A 17469-nucleotide genomic window follows, 5' to 3' on the forward strand; every position below is an offset into this window, starting at 1 on the left:
CCTGTGCTGTATTTTACAGCTATTTGAAAATGATCTTCTGTATCTGGGATTGTGTGAAATATAGCATGCTTCCCCCCCTCCCCTGTTTAACACAATAACAAAGCTATTGTCCTTGTATTAGTGCAACCACCAAGGGCCAGTAATAAGTTTTGTGCTCTGTGTCCCACTGTTGGCCACTGTTCACACCCCTTTGTGGCGAAGCATCACTGTCTATGGCTCTGTCCGCACAGGCTAAATAAAATGTCCTCCCTCTGTTCCCGCAGTGACCAGTGCAGATGACACTGGGACCAATAAAAATACTTTATCCCTTTGGGGTCTCACCCATTGCAATGCCCATCCTGACACTCACTAGTGATGCCACTGCCAGTGTGCCCCAGGTAACAGGGGGACATCGGGGCAGCTTTGGGGCCAGAATATTCCAGGCTGCTCCCACAGCATTCTAGCCTGTGTGGACCTGGCCTATGTGAGCTTTATGCTCTGGCAACATACTGGCTAGTTCTGAGCAGCCATTTTAAAACTGGAGAAACCTAAGAGTTTGTATTTCTTCACTTCTGCTGCATAAAGCAAGTCGGTCTTGTCATAAGCATATTTGTCTGTTTCTCTTCTCTGTTCCCTGGTCTCTGGTTTTTACCTCACTGACCGATACAAACTGTCACCTATAAATAACTTTTCAGGCATCTTTTGTTGCTTCATATAAGTTGCACAGTTATCTGTCTGACCATGTAATTCTCTGTTGCTCTTTTCATGGGCTCCTCAGTTCCTGCATGTGAGAGCTTTGCTGTCTTGAAGTGAAAACTAGAAACATGACCAAATAGAAAAACAGCACATAAAATTCCAATAAAAATACCTTATCTCTACTTAAGCAACCCTTAAGTACATTTAATCATTTGCAGTTACGACTTTTGACTTATGGTATTTGGACAAGCTACCACTGCTCAGACATTCACAAGGGATTAGACTGAGACCTAGGAGATCCAAGTTCAACTCCCTTGAGCTGTGATACTCACCGAGTTGACATTAGGCCAGTTGGCTGTATGTGCATAGGCTCTGAATATGCAGTCTGCACCCATCATTATCTCATGGTGTACACTGCATGTATGAAATGTATATACTTTTCTGTGAACATTCACATGTCACCAATGCCCAGGTTTCAGTGAACATGTATGTTCCTCAATTCAACATGTTCATGTTTATCTTGTGTGACAGTGCTTTAAGGCATGGCTTTAAGGCATAGCTTGCTAGTGTTTACACTTTTAATTCCTCATATCCTTGTTAATATGTATTATTTGTTCCAGAAAACAAGCAGTTATATAGAAGACTTGATTCTCTTTGTTTGGTGGGAGATGGAGAAATGAAGGATCTGGATTGGTGAATATAACTTCATGTGGCTGTAGAAAAGGTTTTTAAGCCAGTGGATGTATCAGGTCTTATCATCTGTGGTGAGGGCACTATCCAACTAGTTTTCTCAGTGGCTTAGGTGAGAGTTTGGTCTTTTATTCATTTTGTTTTGTCCTGTTAAGCTGAATGACAGATCACCCAGGCTGCTCCCAGTTGTTTGCAAGTCTATGCTCACCATGGGCGTGGTGCAGACATGTTGTTGTCTGTCAGTGTTACAGTCAGTGTTCAGTGTTGAAAAGAAAATACCATTCCTTCTTATACTTGCCAGACATTCTTCTGAATCTCATGCTGAAAAAATGGCCCCACTACTGACATACAGCAACAGACTGGTTTCTGAGAAAATCACCTGTTGATAAGAGAATGAATTGGAGTAATGTTGTGGTGGGTGGAAGGAGACAAAGCAGGTTGGCCAGAGCAGGGAGATAAAGTGAGTAAAGTGATTTATATGACTGCTGTTAGAGGAGATTCCAAACAACACTGAGATCTACAGAATAATGCTGTCCACAATAATCTTCTTCTCTCTCTCTCTCCACTCCTGCACTGATTTGTGTTATCAGTAATTAAAAACATTTGTTAACCACCTCTCCACAGAAAGATGGTGAACAGAAAAGCTTTAACAAATAGACCAATTATGTCTCCAGACCTAAAAAATTTGACCCCTCTCCCACCAAGCACCAAGCAAACAAATTAGCCAGTTGGAGACCGAACAAAAGGTACATGATTTATACGGTCTTTGGAAAGCTACTGGAGTGGAAGGTCTTCATGTGCAGGGGAGGCTTTCAGCTGAACCCAAAGGTTTGAAAAGTTACTTTTTTTTTTACTACAGTAGCCTGAATCCCCAGTGATTAAGGCCAGTAGCCAAGTTGATTGAACATTATGGGAGTTGTGATCGAAACAAACAACTTTTCTAATCTGTGATCTAGCCTTGCTGTGGCCCTACTCTTGTCTTCTTTACTAGATTACTTAGGCCCAGTACATACTGCCAATAAACAGAGCACTGTGGCCTATTCTAGGGTTAGGGACCACACGGCAACCGCACGGTCCCTAACCCTAGAATGTAATGGTGGCGTAACAATGGCTGTGCCCTGTGTTATGTAAGCAGCGTGCGGCATCCGCACATTGCCGCGTGGCACTTACATACCCCACCTGATATGAATACCCCTCTGATATGAATGATTTGCACCGTCTGTGTATGATCACTGCCTTGTTTGTTGATGTTATTGTTACTGTATGATGTTGTATAATTTATTGTTTTTAACTGCTTTTAATTGAATTTTTATGTAAACACTTTGTACTTTTTTAGTCTATAACCCTGCTTCGATCCACCGGGAGAGGCGGGGAAACATAAATAAATTTTATTATTATTTATTATTGCATAACAAGTGCGCCAATGGCGCACTTGTTACACCGCCCCTGCGGCTTTAAAAGAACCCACTTTTCACGGGTTCTTTTTCCACCGGAGGGAAGCTGTGCGGTTTGGTGGCTGTGGCTTCCCTCCGGAGGAAGAACAGGCATCGGCAGACTACCATTTTTTGATGGTATGTACTGCACCTTAGAGAGGCAATAGCAGTGTTTTCAAAAATCTCATGGTAGTTTGCAATGGTGATGCATTCTGACTTAATGGAAAATACCAGACGATATCAGACAATCACATGTTGCCTAGCCCTGATTAGTTAATACCTTCCCAAACTTCCCAAACAGGCTTTGATTTGTCCTTTAATTAATGATTGATTGATTGATTGATTGAAATTTAATTTTATACCGCCGTTCCTATGATCACAGCGGTTTACAAACAGAATAAGATACAATACGATACAGGTTACAAATATAATACAATAAAAATCACAGTTTAAAAATAAAAATTAACAGCTAAAGTCCTTCATAAAAAAAACGTATACTACTATATATCATTAAAATCCATCATTAATCAATCAAAATAATAAAACAATATAAAAATACAATAAATAGTATGCAGGAGCAAAACAGTCAGGACATGTGAGGGAAGGCTTGACGAAATAAATGAGTCTTAAGGTTTCTCTTAAATGACTCCAGGGAGGGGACTAAGCGGAGCTCCTCAGGGAGAGCGTTCCAAGACTGCGGGGCCACCACAGAAAAAGCCCTTTGCGCAGTCGCTGCGTATCTTGTCTTGGGAACACTCAAAAGTTTTTCCCCACGAGATCTGAGAGTGCGGGGCTGATTGTATGGGGAGAGTCGGTCCTTCAAGTACTCTGGGCCCAAGCCATTTAGGGCTTTATAGGTAACAACCAACACCTTGTATTGTGCCCGGAAGCAAATTGGCAGCCAGTGCAGATCTGCTAGTACAGGTGTTATGTGGCTGGCCCTGGAGCTACCAGTGACCAGTCTGGCAGCCATATTTTGAACCAACTGAAGCTTCCGAGTTTGGTACAAGGGTTGCCCCATGTAGAGCGCATTACAGAAATCGAGTCGAGAGGTTACCAGTGCGTGTACTACGGTTTCAAGGTCCCCCCGGTCCAGGTAGAGACGCAGCTGGAGTATCAGCCGAAGCTGATAACAGGTGCTCCTAACTGTCGCATCCACCTGAGGAGTCAGGTGAAGCAAGGAGTCAAGAAGCACCCCCAAACTGCGAACTGAGTCCTTCACAGGGAGCGTGACCCCATTCAGGACTGGTGGACAAACCTCCTTCCCAGGACCAGGAGAACCTATCACAAGTACTTCCATTTTCTCTGGATTCAGGCTGAGTCTGTTTTCCCTCATCCAGCCCATTACCGACTCCAGACAGGCATTGAGCGGAGAGATGCCATTCTTAGTCACTGCATCAGTTGGAGACATAGAGAAGACTATTTGGGTGTCATCAGCGTATTGATAACACCGCGCCCCGTGTCTCCGGATGATCTCTACCAGTGGCTTCATGTAAATGTTAAATAGCATAGGGGACAAAATCGCTCCCTGAGGGACCCCAGATGTAAGGGCCTTCCTATCGGAGCGACAGTCCCCCAGCTCCACCATCTGGAATCTGCCTGAGAGGTAGGAATGGAACCACTGCAAAGCAGTGCCTCCGATGCCCAACTCCCCCAGGCGATCCAGAAGGATACCATGGTCGATGGTATCGAAGGCCGCAGAGATGTCCAAGAGCACTAACAGGGACACGCTACCCCTGTCCATGCCCAGACGGAGGTCATCAACTAAGGCGACCATGGCAGTCTCAACCCCAAAGCCCGTCCGGAAGCCGGTTTGAAATGGGTCCAGATAATCCGTATCTTCCAAGACCCTCTGTAGCTGGGAGGCAACCGCTCTCTCGATCACCTTCCCTAAAAATGGCAGCAGAGATACAGGCCGATAATTGTTTCGAATTAGGGGGTCAAGGGAGGGCTTCTTTAGTAAAGGTTTTACGATGGCCGTTTTGAGATTAGATGGAAAAAGGCCCTCCCTGAAGGATGAATTGATAATACGACGCAACATTTCTGTTGTCGCTGTTCCCCCTTGAACTGCCAGCCATGAAGGACAGGGATCGAGAGAGCAGGTCGTCTTCCTAACGCTACTGAGGATCCTGTCCACATCCTCGGTACTAACAGACTCAAACTGATCCAGTACAACTGAGTCCACGGAAGCTCTGGACGCCTCTACTCTCGATTCTGAACTAATAACAGCGTCGAGATCGGCTCTTAGCCGAGAGATTTTATCCGCGAAGAAGTTGTTAAACTCGTCACAGCAGGCTTTAGATGATACCAATAATGGGTTCAGGGGGGGAGCAGATTGAGTAAGCTCTCTCACAACCCTGAACAGCTCTGCCGGACGCGACTCCGCGGATGCAATTCGTGCAGCATAGAACGAATTCTTAGCTGCACCAATTGCCACTCCATAATCCTTCAAAAGAGACTCGAGGAGTGTCTTGTCGGATAAGCGCCGATGTCTCCGCCATTTTCGCTCTAGTCGTTGCACAGCCCGCTTCATTGCCCTGAGATCTTCCATATACCAGGGCTTTTTATTGGAAGCAGGCCGGAAAGGACACTTGGGAGCGATAATGGACTGGGGGGCTGTGCGGACCAGCAGGAAAAGCCAGGTTGGGGGCGGAGTTGTGGTATGGTGTCTAGATGACACACGCCCCGGCTCCGCCCCCAGGCCAGCGTGATGCCATGTGCCGCACTACATGGCGCGCGGCATCACGGTACTCCTCTGGTGCTGAGTCCACATGACGCAGTGCTGAAGGAGCACCATAAAGCCACGGCGCCACAGTTACCATGCCCTTTGTAGGGTGCAAAAAGGAGCTGATTTTTGCAGCTCCTTATTGTGCCCTGCAAAAGCCAGATCGGGGCCACTGTGTGTGGTTGTCATGGCCCTGATCTGTCTGCACAGCCCCTGGGAGAATTACAGAAGCAAAGAAACTACAGGAGTAAAGAAAAAGCATCCATTACAAAAAGAAGAGGCATACTATTTGCTTGAACCCCCCCCCCCTCCCAACACACACACACTCATACACAATAGAACAAAACAAATGTAGGACTGGAAGCCTGGCATCTCTCTGAGCTGGCCACTAAAGATATGCCTGACTGGATTTCTTTACTGTTGAGCTTCTGAAAATGATAATTCACCACTGGAAAAAAAAAATTCACCATTGGAAGTCATCCTGCTGTCACATCTATGCCAGTGTAGTGATGGAGTTAGGAGAAAAAGGGCCATCAGTGCTGGGGCTACAAAGAAAGTGAGGCAGTGGACAAATAGGCTGCCTTCCCTCACTACTGTCTTCCTTCCTTTGCCACAGCTGTGCAATCTTGGGAAAATGCACAACTGGTAGTGAAGAGCATCTGCAGGACTCTAGCCATAGTTATAATTGTGAAATCATTGGCCATCTTTGGCATGGTTTTTGAGATGTGGGCCAAATTGTTCCATTTTAAAAATTCACTGCTCCCCTCAACTGGTATCTTAGTCTTTAACCGTCTACCTCTCTTTGATTGAAAATGTCTAAGTCTTTTAGCCAAATAGTACAAGTGAATGAGCCAGGTTGGTGTAATGGTTTGAGTATTGAACTATTGGTTGTTGTTGTTGTTAGTATCCTTTCTCCCGATATAGGGACTCAAAGTGGCTACCAACAAATTTAAAACAGTAAAAGTTATAAACAATACAAAAGTATTACAAAGTATAAATATAAGGTTTAAAAACCAATTAAACAGTTTAAGAAGTTACAAACATTACACATTAAAATATGTAGGGTGGAAGGTGCACATTTTCTGGGCTAAATTGGAATATCCTAGTTTCTTTTTTGCTCCCATTTTTAGCTGTAGAGTGTGGCTTCAATCCAGTTTCCGAATGCTTTAGAGGCATGTGTCATCTGAAATGTCTTCAAACCAGGTAGAAACCACTTTATTTGGCCCTCCAGACTAGAGTTTAATTTCCTACTTGGCCATGGAAATCCATTGGATGACCTTGAGTGAGTCACACACTCTCAGCCCCAGAAAGCGTCATGATATGTTTGCCTTAGGGTCACCCTAAGCTGGAAATGACTTACAGGCACACAACAAAAGGCACAAGTGAAGTTACCTTAAAGGCCCACACAAAGGTGAATTCCTTCTTTTTCAGAATATGAAAGCCAGGGCATGGAAGATCCATCATCTCCAATTAAATGCTCAACTGCCCGAGGTCAGCTGTGGTGATGATAATGGAATCATTGATCACTTCAGTTGTACAACTTTAGGGGGAATGGTTGCAGGCAGCTAATCTCTGAAACAATCTTCCCGAACTTGATGCCCTTCTGATGTGTTGGACTACAACTCTGACCATCCCATCAATAGGCATGCTGGCTAGGGGTGGTGGGAGCTATAGATAGATGCAACGGCCAAATAGATGCGACGGCCAAGGGTGCTTGGTATCAGCTTCGGTTGATATGCCAACTGTGTCCCTACCTGGACCGAAAGGACCTTGAAGCAGTAGTACTTGGACTGGTAATCTCTCAGGCGGGATACAAACCACCATATAGTACGTATAGGATACGTACTAGGGTTAGGAAGGGGCGGTGCTTCCGCACCCCCCTAACCCTAGTACGTATCCTATACGTACAAGATGGCGGCGCCCCTTCTACATGGGCGCCACCATCTTTACGTACTGGACGCATAGCGTCCAGACGTGTCGCGGCGCCTATGATGTCGCGAATGTGCCGGCGGCGCTTCGCGACGTCATCAGTGCGCCGCAAGAAGAAGCTCCGAAATGGAGTTTCTTTTTTGCTCCGCGCGGGAGTCGCGCGGTTTGGCTGCTGCGGCTCCCGCGCGGAGCAAATGGCGGCGGCGGGGAAGTGCCGCAAAGCAGCGGTTTGTATCCCGCCTCAGTTAGATTTCTGCAATGCGCTCTACTTGGGGCTACCCTTATACCAAATTTGGAACCTTCAATTGGTTCAAAATGCAGCAGCCAGATTGGTCACCAGAACATCTGGGTTTGACCATATAACACCAATACTGAAATCTCTTCACTGGCTGCCAATTAGCTTCCAGGTGCAATATAAGGTGTTGGTTATTACTTTTAAAGCTGTACATGGCTCGGGCCCAAGTTACTTGCGGGAGCGCTTCTCCCTACATAATCTTCCCCGCACTCTCAGAACTTCTGGGAAGTTCTTACTAGAATATTATAATACCAGGTTAATGACAACTTCACATAAGGCATTCACTGCTGTGGCCCCAAGATTATGGAATGACCTACCGGAAGAGATTTGTCTCATTAGTAACTTAGTGGCTTTTAAGAAGGCACTCAAAACAGTTCTCTTCCGGCTGGCTTATCCACTGAATTCCATATAAAAAGGTTATGCCAACTGCTCTTCCTTGACTCTGATTGTTGGCTAATGGACGAATTGTAATTTTTAGAGAACTAATAGGAATTCTTGGTAAATTTTATTGTTGTATTGATTGTAAATTGTACTAAGTGTCTTTTAAGGTTGTAATCCCGCCTCAATCCGTGGGAGAGGTGGAAGGTATAAATAAACTATATTATAGTGTATCACGCCTAGAGCGCATCAGATTGTGGCAGGCTGTTAACATGTGGCTTTGCATTCCACCATTTCAGTTAGTGCTGTTTCTTTTAATCATATTTAACTAATGGTAATATTGATCCCAAAGGCTATAACATTTGTATCTCACCAGCTTCGCACTTAGCTGTTTCTCCACTTTCCTCCACCCATTGATTATGGGCTTGGGCCCAGGATACCTAGAGGACTGCCTCTCCCCATATAATCCTCCCTGCACACTCAGAACATCTGGGCAGCAGCTATTGAGGGTCCCAGGGGCTAGATTGGCCTCCACATCCAGGAGGACCTTCACCACCTCGGCCCCGACCCTCTGGAACTCGCTGCCCGGAGAGCTCTGCTCAGCCACCTCCCTGGCCCAGTTCAAGAAGGGATTAAAGACCTTCTTGTTCAAATTAGCATTCCCGGACACAGGCTCCAGCTAGTCTTCCCCCCCTCTGACAGCAGTGGCAAGCTGGCCAGAATTGGTTTTAATGTGATTTTAATTGTAAATGTTTTTTATTATATGTATTATGTTTGTATAATGTTGTACACCACCCTGATTGCAAGAAGGGCGGTATAAAAATAAAACTATTATTATTATTATTATTATTATTATTAATTTATTTATTTATTTATTTATTTATTTATTACCAAGAGTTCCTCTTTATATGTAATGTCTTTCTTCACCCCCATCTTTCTAGGTGTTTTTTTTTCAGTGAAGCAAGAGCATTTTGTTTTCTCAAGTGAAAGCCCTACCCTGAAGAAAACATTGTTGGTACGCAGAACTCTAAAAAAAATTTTTTTTTTGAGAATCAGCCATGAGAAAGACAGTACATACTCTCCCTTTCTCCCTCCCCCTGCCAGTAAATAGCCATGGCAGTATTTGCAAGGCTTAAAAACTGCCTTGAGGCAGAGAGTTTGGATACCGTACAAGGAGAAATAAGAAGGTTGTGAGTAGCTCCCTGCACAACATCCCAACCAAGGCAAGCACATCCTAAGTCCACTTTAGGCATGAATATGTATATCACCAACAGGATTCCAGTTGTATGTTAACACTGAGATCAAATTTTGATTTTAAACAATAATTTCCTTAAGGAAATCATCCTAGGATGGGGATGGAAGTGCTGTGTTTACTGCTTCCCCCCACCCCTATTGTGATCTACTACTTTCTAAAAGAACAGGGTACCTATAACAGCTCCTTTAGCACAGTAAGTCAAAAACCTGCAGATTTTCCTTGCAAGAAGATACAGTGACCTACACCTCTTAAGGCATCACAAATTCAGTCTCAGCTGTCATGCAATTTATGGTGATAGAGTGAAGACTTTCAAGGGAAAAAAGGAGACAGACATAAAACAGATTCTAAATAGATGAACTTAATTTCTTGAGATGTATTGTTCTGATCCCATTTAATTTAGTTGTGGTTTTTTTAATTGTTGTCCTTTGTTTCATTTAATGAAGGGCTCTGAAGTTCTAGCCAGAACATGAGAAATTTTTTTTATTCTGGCATTTTATCAAAATATTATCTCTCTATCTCTCTATCTATCTAGAAAAGCAAAGGTTTTACTTGAAAACATTTGCCATCTTTCTGTCATATAGTTTGTTTAATCCTTTCTGAACTGTATGTGAAAAGCACAGCAGATATGGAGGCAACTCTAGAACTGGGGAGGGGGGCACAAATACATTTGATGAGGGCTTGGAAATACAGGGTCTGCTAACACAGACAGCAGCTACATGATTAAGCAGAAAATAAAAAGATTAAGTTGTTAGTCACATGGTAGAGGATATTTTGGGGAGTTTATTTTCTTGTATGTGGGCTTATTATTGTTCATTGTCCTCGGGTTGACCTCAACTCATGGCAGCCCAACAGATGAGACATAACAGGGTCTCTTATCCTCAACCACTTTGCTCAGTTCCTGAAGGTTCAAGCCTGTGACCTCCATGAGGGATGTAACCAGAATTTTGGGAAGGGGGGGGGTCCAGACTAAGTGCCACCATTATAATCGGGCTTGGGCGCAGTGGCACAGCAGCACATGCCATTCATTGTATCTAATGGAAGGGGAGGGTCCAGACCCCACGGACCCCCCCCCCTTGGCTATGTCCCTGTCTCCATGATTGAGCCTATGCATCTGGTGTGCTGCCTTCCTCTCTTTCTACTGTCTTCTACCTTTCCTAGCATTACTGCCTTTTCTAATGAGTCATTTTAATCATGATGTGGCCAAAGTACAACAGCGTCTATTTAGTCATCCTGGCTTCTAGGGATTGCTCAGAATTTATTTGTTCCGGGACCCATTTCTTATGAAGTGAGCTGAGTCCTTGATGTAGTCACTTCATAGGAAAAATCAAGAACCTGGTTTACTAACAAAGAGCTAATTGCATAAATATTTGTATATGTAAAATCAGTTTGATTCTTCTGATTGCATTCAGATAAATTTTTCTGTTTTGATATTTTCCTAAAACATAACACCACAATGCCATAGATCTCATTGGGTCTTCCTTCTAAGTGAATGCACTTAAAATTGCAGTCACAGATTTCTTATACTTTTGCTGGAGATGAAAGTTTACATAGCAATGTATACCTTCTGTGCTAAATAGTCGTCAGTATTATCAAATATCTATCTATCACCACCTCTTTAATCTTTCATCACATGCATTGCAAATTGCAATCATTAAGAGTTTCCCTTGGGCTTATTTCACATTCCTGTGCTCTCATTTATGCCAAATGCTGAAAGCTGTGTATTTGTCTTGGTAACTCAATTTTAATATTTTAAATCGGTGTAATTCTATTATGTTAGCAAAAGCATATTCATACATATTGACTCATACTGTCATGCTAAATCCTATGGGATCACCCCTGCTTTCAGTTAGGCTTCTGAGCTATATTTTGATCTCAAAAATTCTACTCTGACTCCTGAGACATCATGATAATTGTGTGAACAGTATCTTTTAAAACAGCAGGGTTTTTTCTAACTGTTGCTAGATTTTAACTGTTGCTAGATTGTGTTGTCTGATTAACCTTGTCTTTCAAGTAAATGTGTCTTAAGACAACAGAAATATGACTCCCCTCTTTCTGAACTTCTAAACCTATATCTAAAAAACTTGTATCTAATATGCATTTGTTTTAGCATAAAAACAAATAAAGGAATCCAGTAATAACATGGAAGAATAAACTTTAAATGATTGTGAGCCTCTCCAAATGAGGAAAAAAGTCTCAGGAGGTCCCTGATTTTGTTTCTTTGCAAACTGATTTCATTTTAAAGATCTACATGACATTTTCTTCATCCCAAAATATTTCCTAGCAACTCCAAGGACCAAGGACTTTCCATTCCTACTTCCCAGTCAGTTTATATTAACCTAGCATTTTATGAAATGATGAATACTCAGGCCCCATTCAGACTGGCATCAAAAAGCTGGAAGGAACTGGGCTGATTCAGATGCCCCTCCCCCGAATCTCTCCATTAGCAAGTGCCCACTACAAAAAGAGGGCCATTTTAAATCGAATGCATTCTGTGCCTGCTGTGAAGGTACCTGCTGTCAATCAAGTGATCGTCATGGTGACGTTTTTGCAGGAGCATCAGAAGTGTCCTCCCCCTCCTTTTTTTTAAAGAGCCATGCACAAAATGCCCCAAAGTGTCAATTTTTTAAAAACCTCTTTTTTGTGTGTTGTGTGTATGTGTGGGCATTTGGGTCAGATCTGCTCCGTCCCCATTTTCAATCCCATACAAGCTAATGCATCCCCCACTCCTTGCCCCCCCAGCATGCCTCTTACACATGAAATAATAATAATGATGATAATAATAATAATAAATTCCTCACCTCAGAAACGCCAGAAAAGGATGCGATTGCCTTGCATTCTTTTTTGCTTTTAAAAGCAATTCAGGGCTGCCTCTGAATTCAGTAGCAAAAGCATGTATCATTTTGTCTAATTGACAAGAGCAAAAAATGTAACATTCGCACTGTAGGATTGTAACATTTGCATTCACATTTCCCCTTTGCTTGAAGCGACCAGAGAAAAGGGAAAGTGCACAAGATGCTAGCCATGTTCTATCTATCTATAAATCTGCCTCAAGAAAAAAAATCATGCGCATATTTGGTCAAAAATAATTTTAAAAAATATGAAAAGGGGGGGGGGGTGCCTGATGTGGGCTCCGTTCATGCCCTGCCTTTGACCTGACCTGACCTGACCCTTTTCCTCCTGCTAGAGGAGCTTTGCCATTGCCTTCCACTGAGGCTGAGAGAGTGTGACCTGTCAGTTCCAACTAAAGTAGACCCATGGAATTAATTGGGAATAAAATGGAAATGCAGCTCAGGCATTCCTGTAGCATCCTCATATAACACAAATAATAATAATAATAATAATAATAATAATAATAATAATAATAATCCAAGAGCAAGAGGAAGTGAGACTAGAACAAGCAGCTTGATTTCCCTACATGCCCCAGCGTAGCCCCGCAACCCAATTCCCCCTGGAAATCCTCCTCCTCCTTCCTTCAGACCCTCTCCTTCCTCGGGGATGCCCATTGACCCTTTCCCCCAGCTCCTTCATCCTCCTCCTCCTCCTGCTCCGTTTTAGGATCCCCTCCATGGCTCCCTTCCTCCCATGGCCCCTTTCTCCTCCTCCTCCTCTTCCTCCTCCTTCATCACTTTCTCCACCCCCACCTCTCTCTGACAGCCCTGTGCAGCCCAAAAGTCACCCCTGATTTTCCCCTTTCTCCTGTCACCCTTTGCATCCATATTCCCCTTTTTTTGGCTCTTTCCTCCTCCTCCTCCCCCCCTCCTTTCTGATGATGGGAGGGAATGCTCCGACCTCTGCCTGCCCCTAATCCCTCCCTAATTTGCCCCGATCATGATCAAGGGCAAGTTCAAATTTCGTGCAACCCAAGTCTTTTGGGAAAAGACGGATTTTAGCCCGAATCTGGATACCTCGGTGTATGGGGCATTTCTTTGTGCAAGCCCCGACATGGAATGTGACGGATTCGGATCCAATATGAACTTCACATGCAAGAATCACTTTCAAACCCGTTTTTTTTCTTTTCTGTAGTCTGAATGGCCCCTCAGATGCCTTTGTATTATCCTGGGACTAGCTAAGATGGTTGCCACCAGTAAACATAGCTATTGTTTCCAGGATATATGTTCAACAGAGACCAAGTGAGGGAAAGAGGAATGATTGCACCAAAACTAATGTGTAATGCTTAATTAGAGGATTCTGCTAAAGTGCTTTAGCACTTTGGTGATGACTCCTGATAATAATGATGGCTCACTGGAAATTGTTGAAAAATTCAGTTTCTGACATGTTGTTTGAGTTTAGATGTGACTCTTGATGGGGGGGGGGGTAGAAGAACACAAGGGAGTGGAAAGTGATGGAAACTCAGAAGGTTAGGCTGCAGACCTGGGAATATTAAGATAAAATTAAAACAAGAAAAAACCTAAAAATTCTCAGTGTTTCCAGTGACTTTTCCCCTATTCCAATTGGCCCATCTGTCCACAAAAGCTTATTCTAGCAATTTCTTCTTCCCAGTTAGTCTCTAGGATTCCTTATTTCTTTCAAAACCTTTCAAAATACATTATAATATATAATTGCATTAGGCAGTGCTTTCACTGAAATAAACCAATTTTTTGAAAATCGAGAGAGCTACATTCTGAAATTATGAGTGTGTTACCTATGGCTAAATTCACACATGAAAAATAATTCAGCTCCAGTGTGCAGCGTTGTGAGCCAGTGTAGTGGTTTGAGTGCCTGACTATCAGCCTGTACAGACCGGCTCTATAAGTTGGCGTGGGGGTGGTGTTGGGCATGGCGTATGTACGCCAACCGCCCCCACATTGCTCCCATGCCGGCATCAAGCCACATACCCAACCACACAGTGAGAGCCATCACGGCACTCCATTGGTGCAGGATTTAAATATGCTGTGCCAAAGGAGTGCCGAAAAGCTACCACTGTGGTGGCTAGGGCACCCTTTCCATGGTGCAAAAAGGAGCCACTTTTTGTGCCTTCTTTTGGTGCTGCAGCAAGGACAGATTGGGGCCGCAGCATGTGATTGCCATGACCCCAATCCAGTGAGGAAAGGGGCAGCACAGAGCCACCCCTTAGGGCTGTCTGTTGAGCCCTTATGATTCTAGAGATGAAGGTTCAAATCCTAGCTTAAGGTCACTGGGTGTCCTTGGGCAAGTCAAATGCTCTCAACTTTGAGGGACACTGATTCAATGGCAAATCCCCTCTGAAAAAAGATCCCTAGGGAAATTAAACATCTACTCAGTCAGGTTAGCCCATGCCATTTAAATTTCCTTTGATCTTCCCTCTAGATTAACAAAACTAAAAAACAACAACAACTCAACCCTACAGTATGAAACAGCTATTTGTAAACCTATCCTTCTTTCCTTCTGGGTCCAAAGGAATTTATTCCCCAGTAAGGCTGTAATCTTCTGCTGTCTTACTTAGGGGTAAATTCCACTGTATGCAATTAGACTTACTTTTGTGTAGGAATGTATAAAATTGATAAATTCATAAGTGACACAGCTCTGCATTGCCTTATGACAGAGGCTTCCCCCTTACCCCCCCCCCACGCTCTGAGTTTATGCTGGGCAAACTGGATTTTAACCCCCTCTCTTTTTACACTCCTTTTCTACCGCCCCCCAGCTTCCGATCTCTCCCCCATTTCCCCTATTCCTCCCTAGCCAGTGCCACCAATTCTCTTTTGTTTTGTTCACCACTCCACAACTGCTCCTTTTCTTTTTCTTCCACTGTTTCTGGGCTTTCCTGAGGTTGCAGCTGATAAAGTGGATGCTTATCAACAACAAAAAATGGCAGCACCACATCTGCCAGATGAGGATGCCAAGGCAATTCCTATCCTCCATCCACCCCCCCTCGATTCTACAAGATCCAGAATACAGGGCACACACTTAAAAACAAAACAAAACAAAACATTTTCCCCAAAAAATCTCAGAGTAAAAAGCATTTTTAAAATATCATTTTGAAGCCTTCAAGTGTCAACAAAGTAATTACAATACAATCAGAAGCATATTTATTCTAAAAGAATCAGGTTTGAGGTCAGTACAAATTATTTTGCATGGGGTTTGTGTGGATTTAGTCCATGTAGGATTTGAACTAGAAAACTGCAGTTCATGTAAGCTCAAGTGCCCAGACTTGCTTGAAGATTTGTTTGTGTCCTGTGGGCAAGTAGCAAACAGAGAGGAGACAAGCTCTATATGCTCTAAGATGGCCAAGTGTTTATTCAGTGTTTAAAAAGCCCAGTGGACTTTGTCATGGACAGACCAGAGGATGGAATGTAGAAAAGGCAATGGCACAGACATGAAAGAATGACAAAGACAGCAAGGACATTTGGTGGCAAAGAAGTTCATCCCAGTAGGCATCATGGTTCAGACAGCAGTGACATACATTCCTCCATTTGTGCTTCAGAAATAGTCATACTGTACAACAGTTGTGTTAACTTGGATGAGCTAACAGCTTTTTTATGAACTGAAAAATCTCCCACTGATCCAATGCTCCAACAGGGCAAGAAACAGGCTCTTGGGCTGCATGCCCTGAAGTGCTTCATTGAGAACTGGACAAGAGCTTGGAAGCCCACAAGCCATAAGCACTCCAGATCCAGAACAGAAAGCCAGAGTGAGGACTGATTCCCAAGGCCAGAACAGCATGGATTCATCTCCATCAGCAGCAGCTTCCCCTATCATTTCTGGTTTCTTTCTCATTATCCAAGGCAGTGGGTAACCATTTCCCTTTAGCCTGCCTGACTAGAAGATCATACAGTTTAGCTAGAACTCTTGTGACCGCTCCTTGTTATCCTTAATAAATAATTACACTTGATCCCAGTCAAAAAGTCAAGATGTAGTTATAAAATACTCTTTCATAAAAGACTGAACTTGCCAACCTTGATAGTGCATGTTTTGCATTCATTAGATCCCAGGCCCATCCTTTCAAATTCAATCAAAAAAGGATGGATTTTATTATTGCCAGACTTAGATCTTTTTCGTTCTTGATATTTTATTAATTAAAATGTTTATATCCCATTCAGTATCACAGGAACCTTAAGATGATATACACGTTAAAATCAATTTAAGCAGTTTAAAACAATTTAAAATAATAAACATTATTTAAACAGGTTGAAATCATCTTGAAGCCCTCCCTTCTTCCACCATCTTGGGGGGGGGGGGAGGCAGGCTGGCCCAACTGCCTGCCTGAAGAAGAAAAGCCCTCCCTTCTTCCACCATCTTGAGGGAGAAAGAGGCAGGCTGGCTCCAACTGCCTGCCTGAAGAAGACACGCCCTCCCTTGTATTGTTTTTAAATGGTATGGGTGGGTTTTTGTATTGTTGGGCTATGTATCGGTTTTGATGGTGTTTTTGTAAACCGCTGTGATCTGCAAGGAATAGCGGTCTAGAAATAAAATTTCATTCATTCATTCAAGTGTTTTAATATTATGAAATATATTTACAAGGTATTCATTTTGGAATCCTAAATCCATTAGTTAAAAAGCCCTGTTTTTTGTTTGTTTGTTTGTTTGTTTTGTTTTGGGCACCACCATAAAGTTAGGGCTTAATTGGGCTTTCAAGGGCAGGTCATTCCATACTGGGGGCCACCACACCTGAGAAAGCTTTTATTACTTGAGGTTATTAGAGAGAGTAAAATAAAACTCAGTAGGCTTAGCCTCAGCCCCGCCCTTCAGCATGCATGAAGGGCCATTTAGACTAGGGGTCAGAGTCATGGGCCAACCTAGTGCCTTGCAAGACAGCAGTACTAGCATAGCCTCTGGAGAGGTCAGTGGCTGAACCAGCAATAGACAGCATTTGCAGTGGAATCCAGCAGTGACGGTGTACTACAGGTCTTCTCTTAGACTTGCCAGCTCTTGGTGGAAGTGGTCAAGCTTTTGAGATCCATGGTAGAGCCATCAAGCTGTCATAGAGCAACAGCAATATCCCCTCACAATCTTCCATAAGACCCAAAGGATGCAGAAGCCAAGCTGAGGGAGGGACAGAGCATGCCTGCCCCCCTGCAGCTCCAGCAGCCATGAGAGAGTCCAGCCAGATTAGGAAAACTGCCATAACAAAGACACAGTATCATAAGCAGTAGAAGATATCAAAAGGGCATGC

At 43.5% G+C, this 17469-nt stretch overlaps 2 protein-coding genes across 4 annotated transcripts in view; both read left to right on the forward strand.

Moving 5' to 3' along the window:
• Positions 1-17469, forward strand: part of AFAP1L1 (actin filament associated protein 1 like 1) — a 902653-nt gene that overhangs the window by 292955 nt on the left and 592229 nt on the right. The gene's annotated exons all lie outside the window — the stretch shown is intronic.
• The window catches only part of ADRB2 (adrenoceptor beta 2), a 103864-nt gene that overhangs the window by 50736 nt on the left and 35659 nt on the right, over positions 1-17469 (forward strand). The window contains exon 2 of one of the 2 annotated variants that reach the window (XM_042454205.1): positions 9067-9140. The exons of the other annotated variant lie outside the window; for it this stretch is intronic. Within the exon in view, the coding sequence (XP_042310139.1) occupies positions 9067-9140 (74 nt within the window). The remainder of the gene's footprint in view (positions 1-9066; positions 9141-17469) is intronic. 2 annotated transcript variants of the gene reach the window in all.

Source organism: Sceloporus undulatus, chromosome 2 (assembly GCF_019175285.1).
Source record: "Sceloporus undulatus isolate JIND9_A2432 ecotype Alabama chromosome 2, SceUnd_v1.1, whole genome shotgun sequence".
In the NCBI taxonomy this organism is placed as follows: domain Eukaryota; kingdom Metazoa; phylum Chordata; class Lepidosauria; order Squamata; family Phrynosomatidae; genus Sceloporus; species Sceloporus undulatus.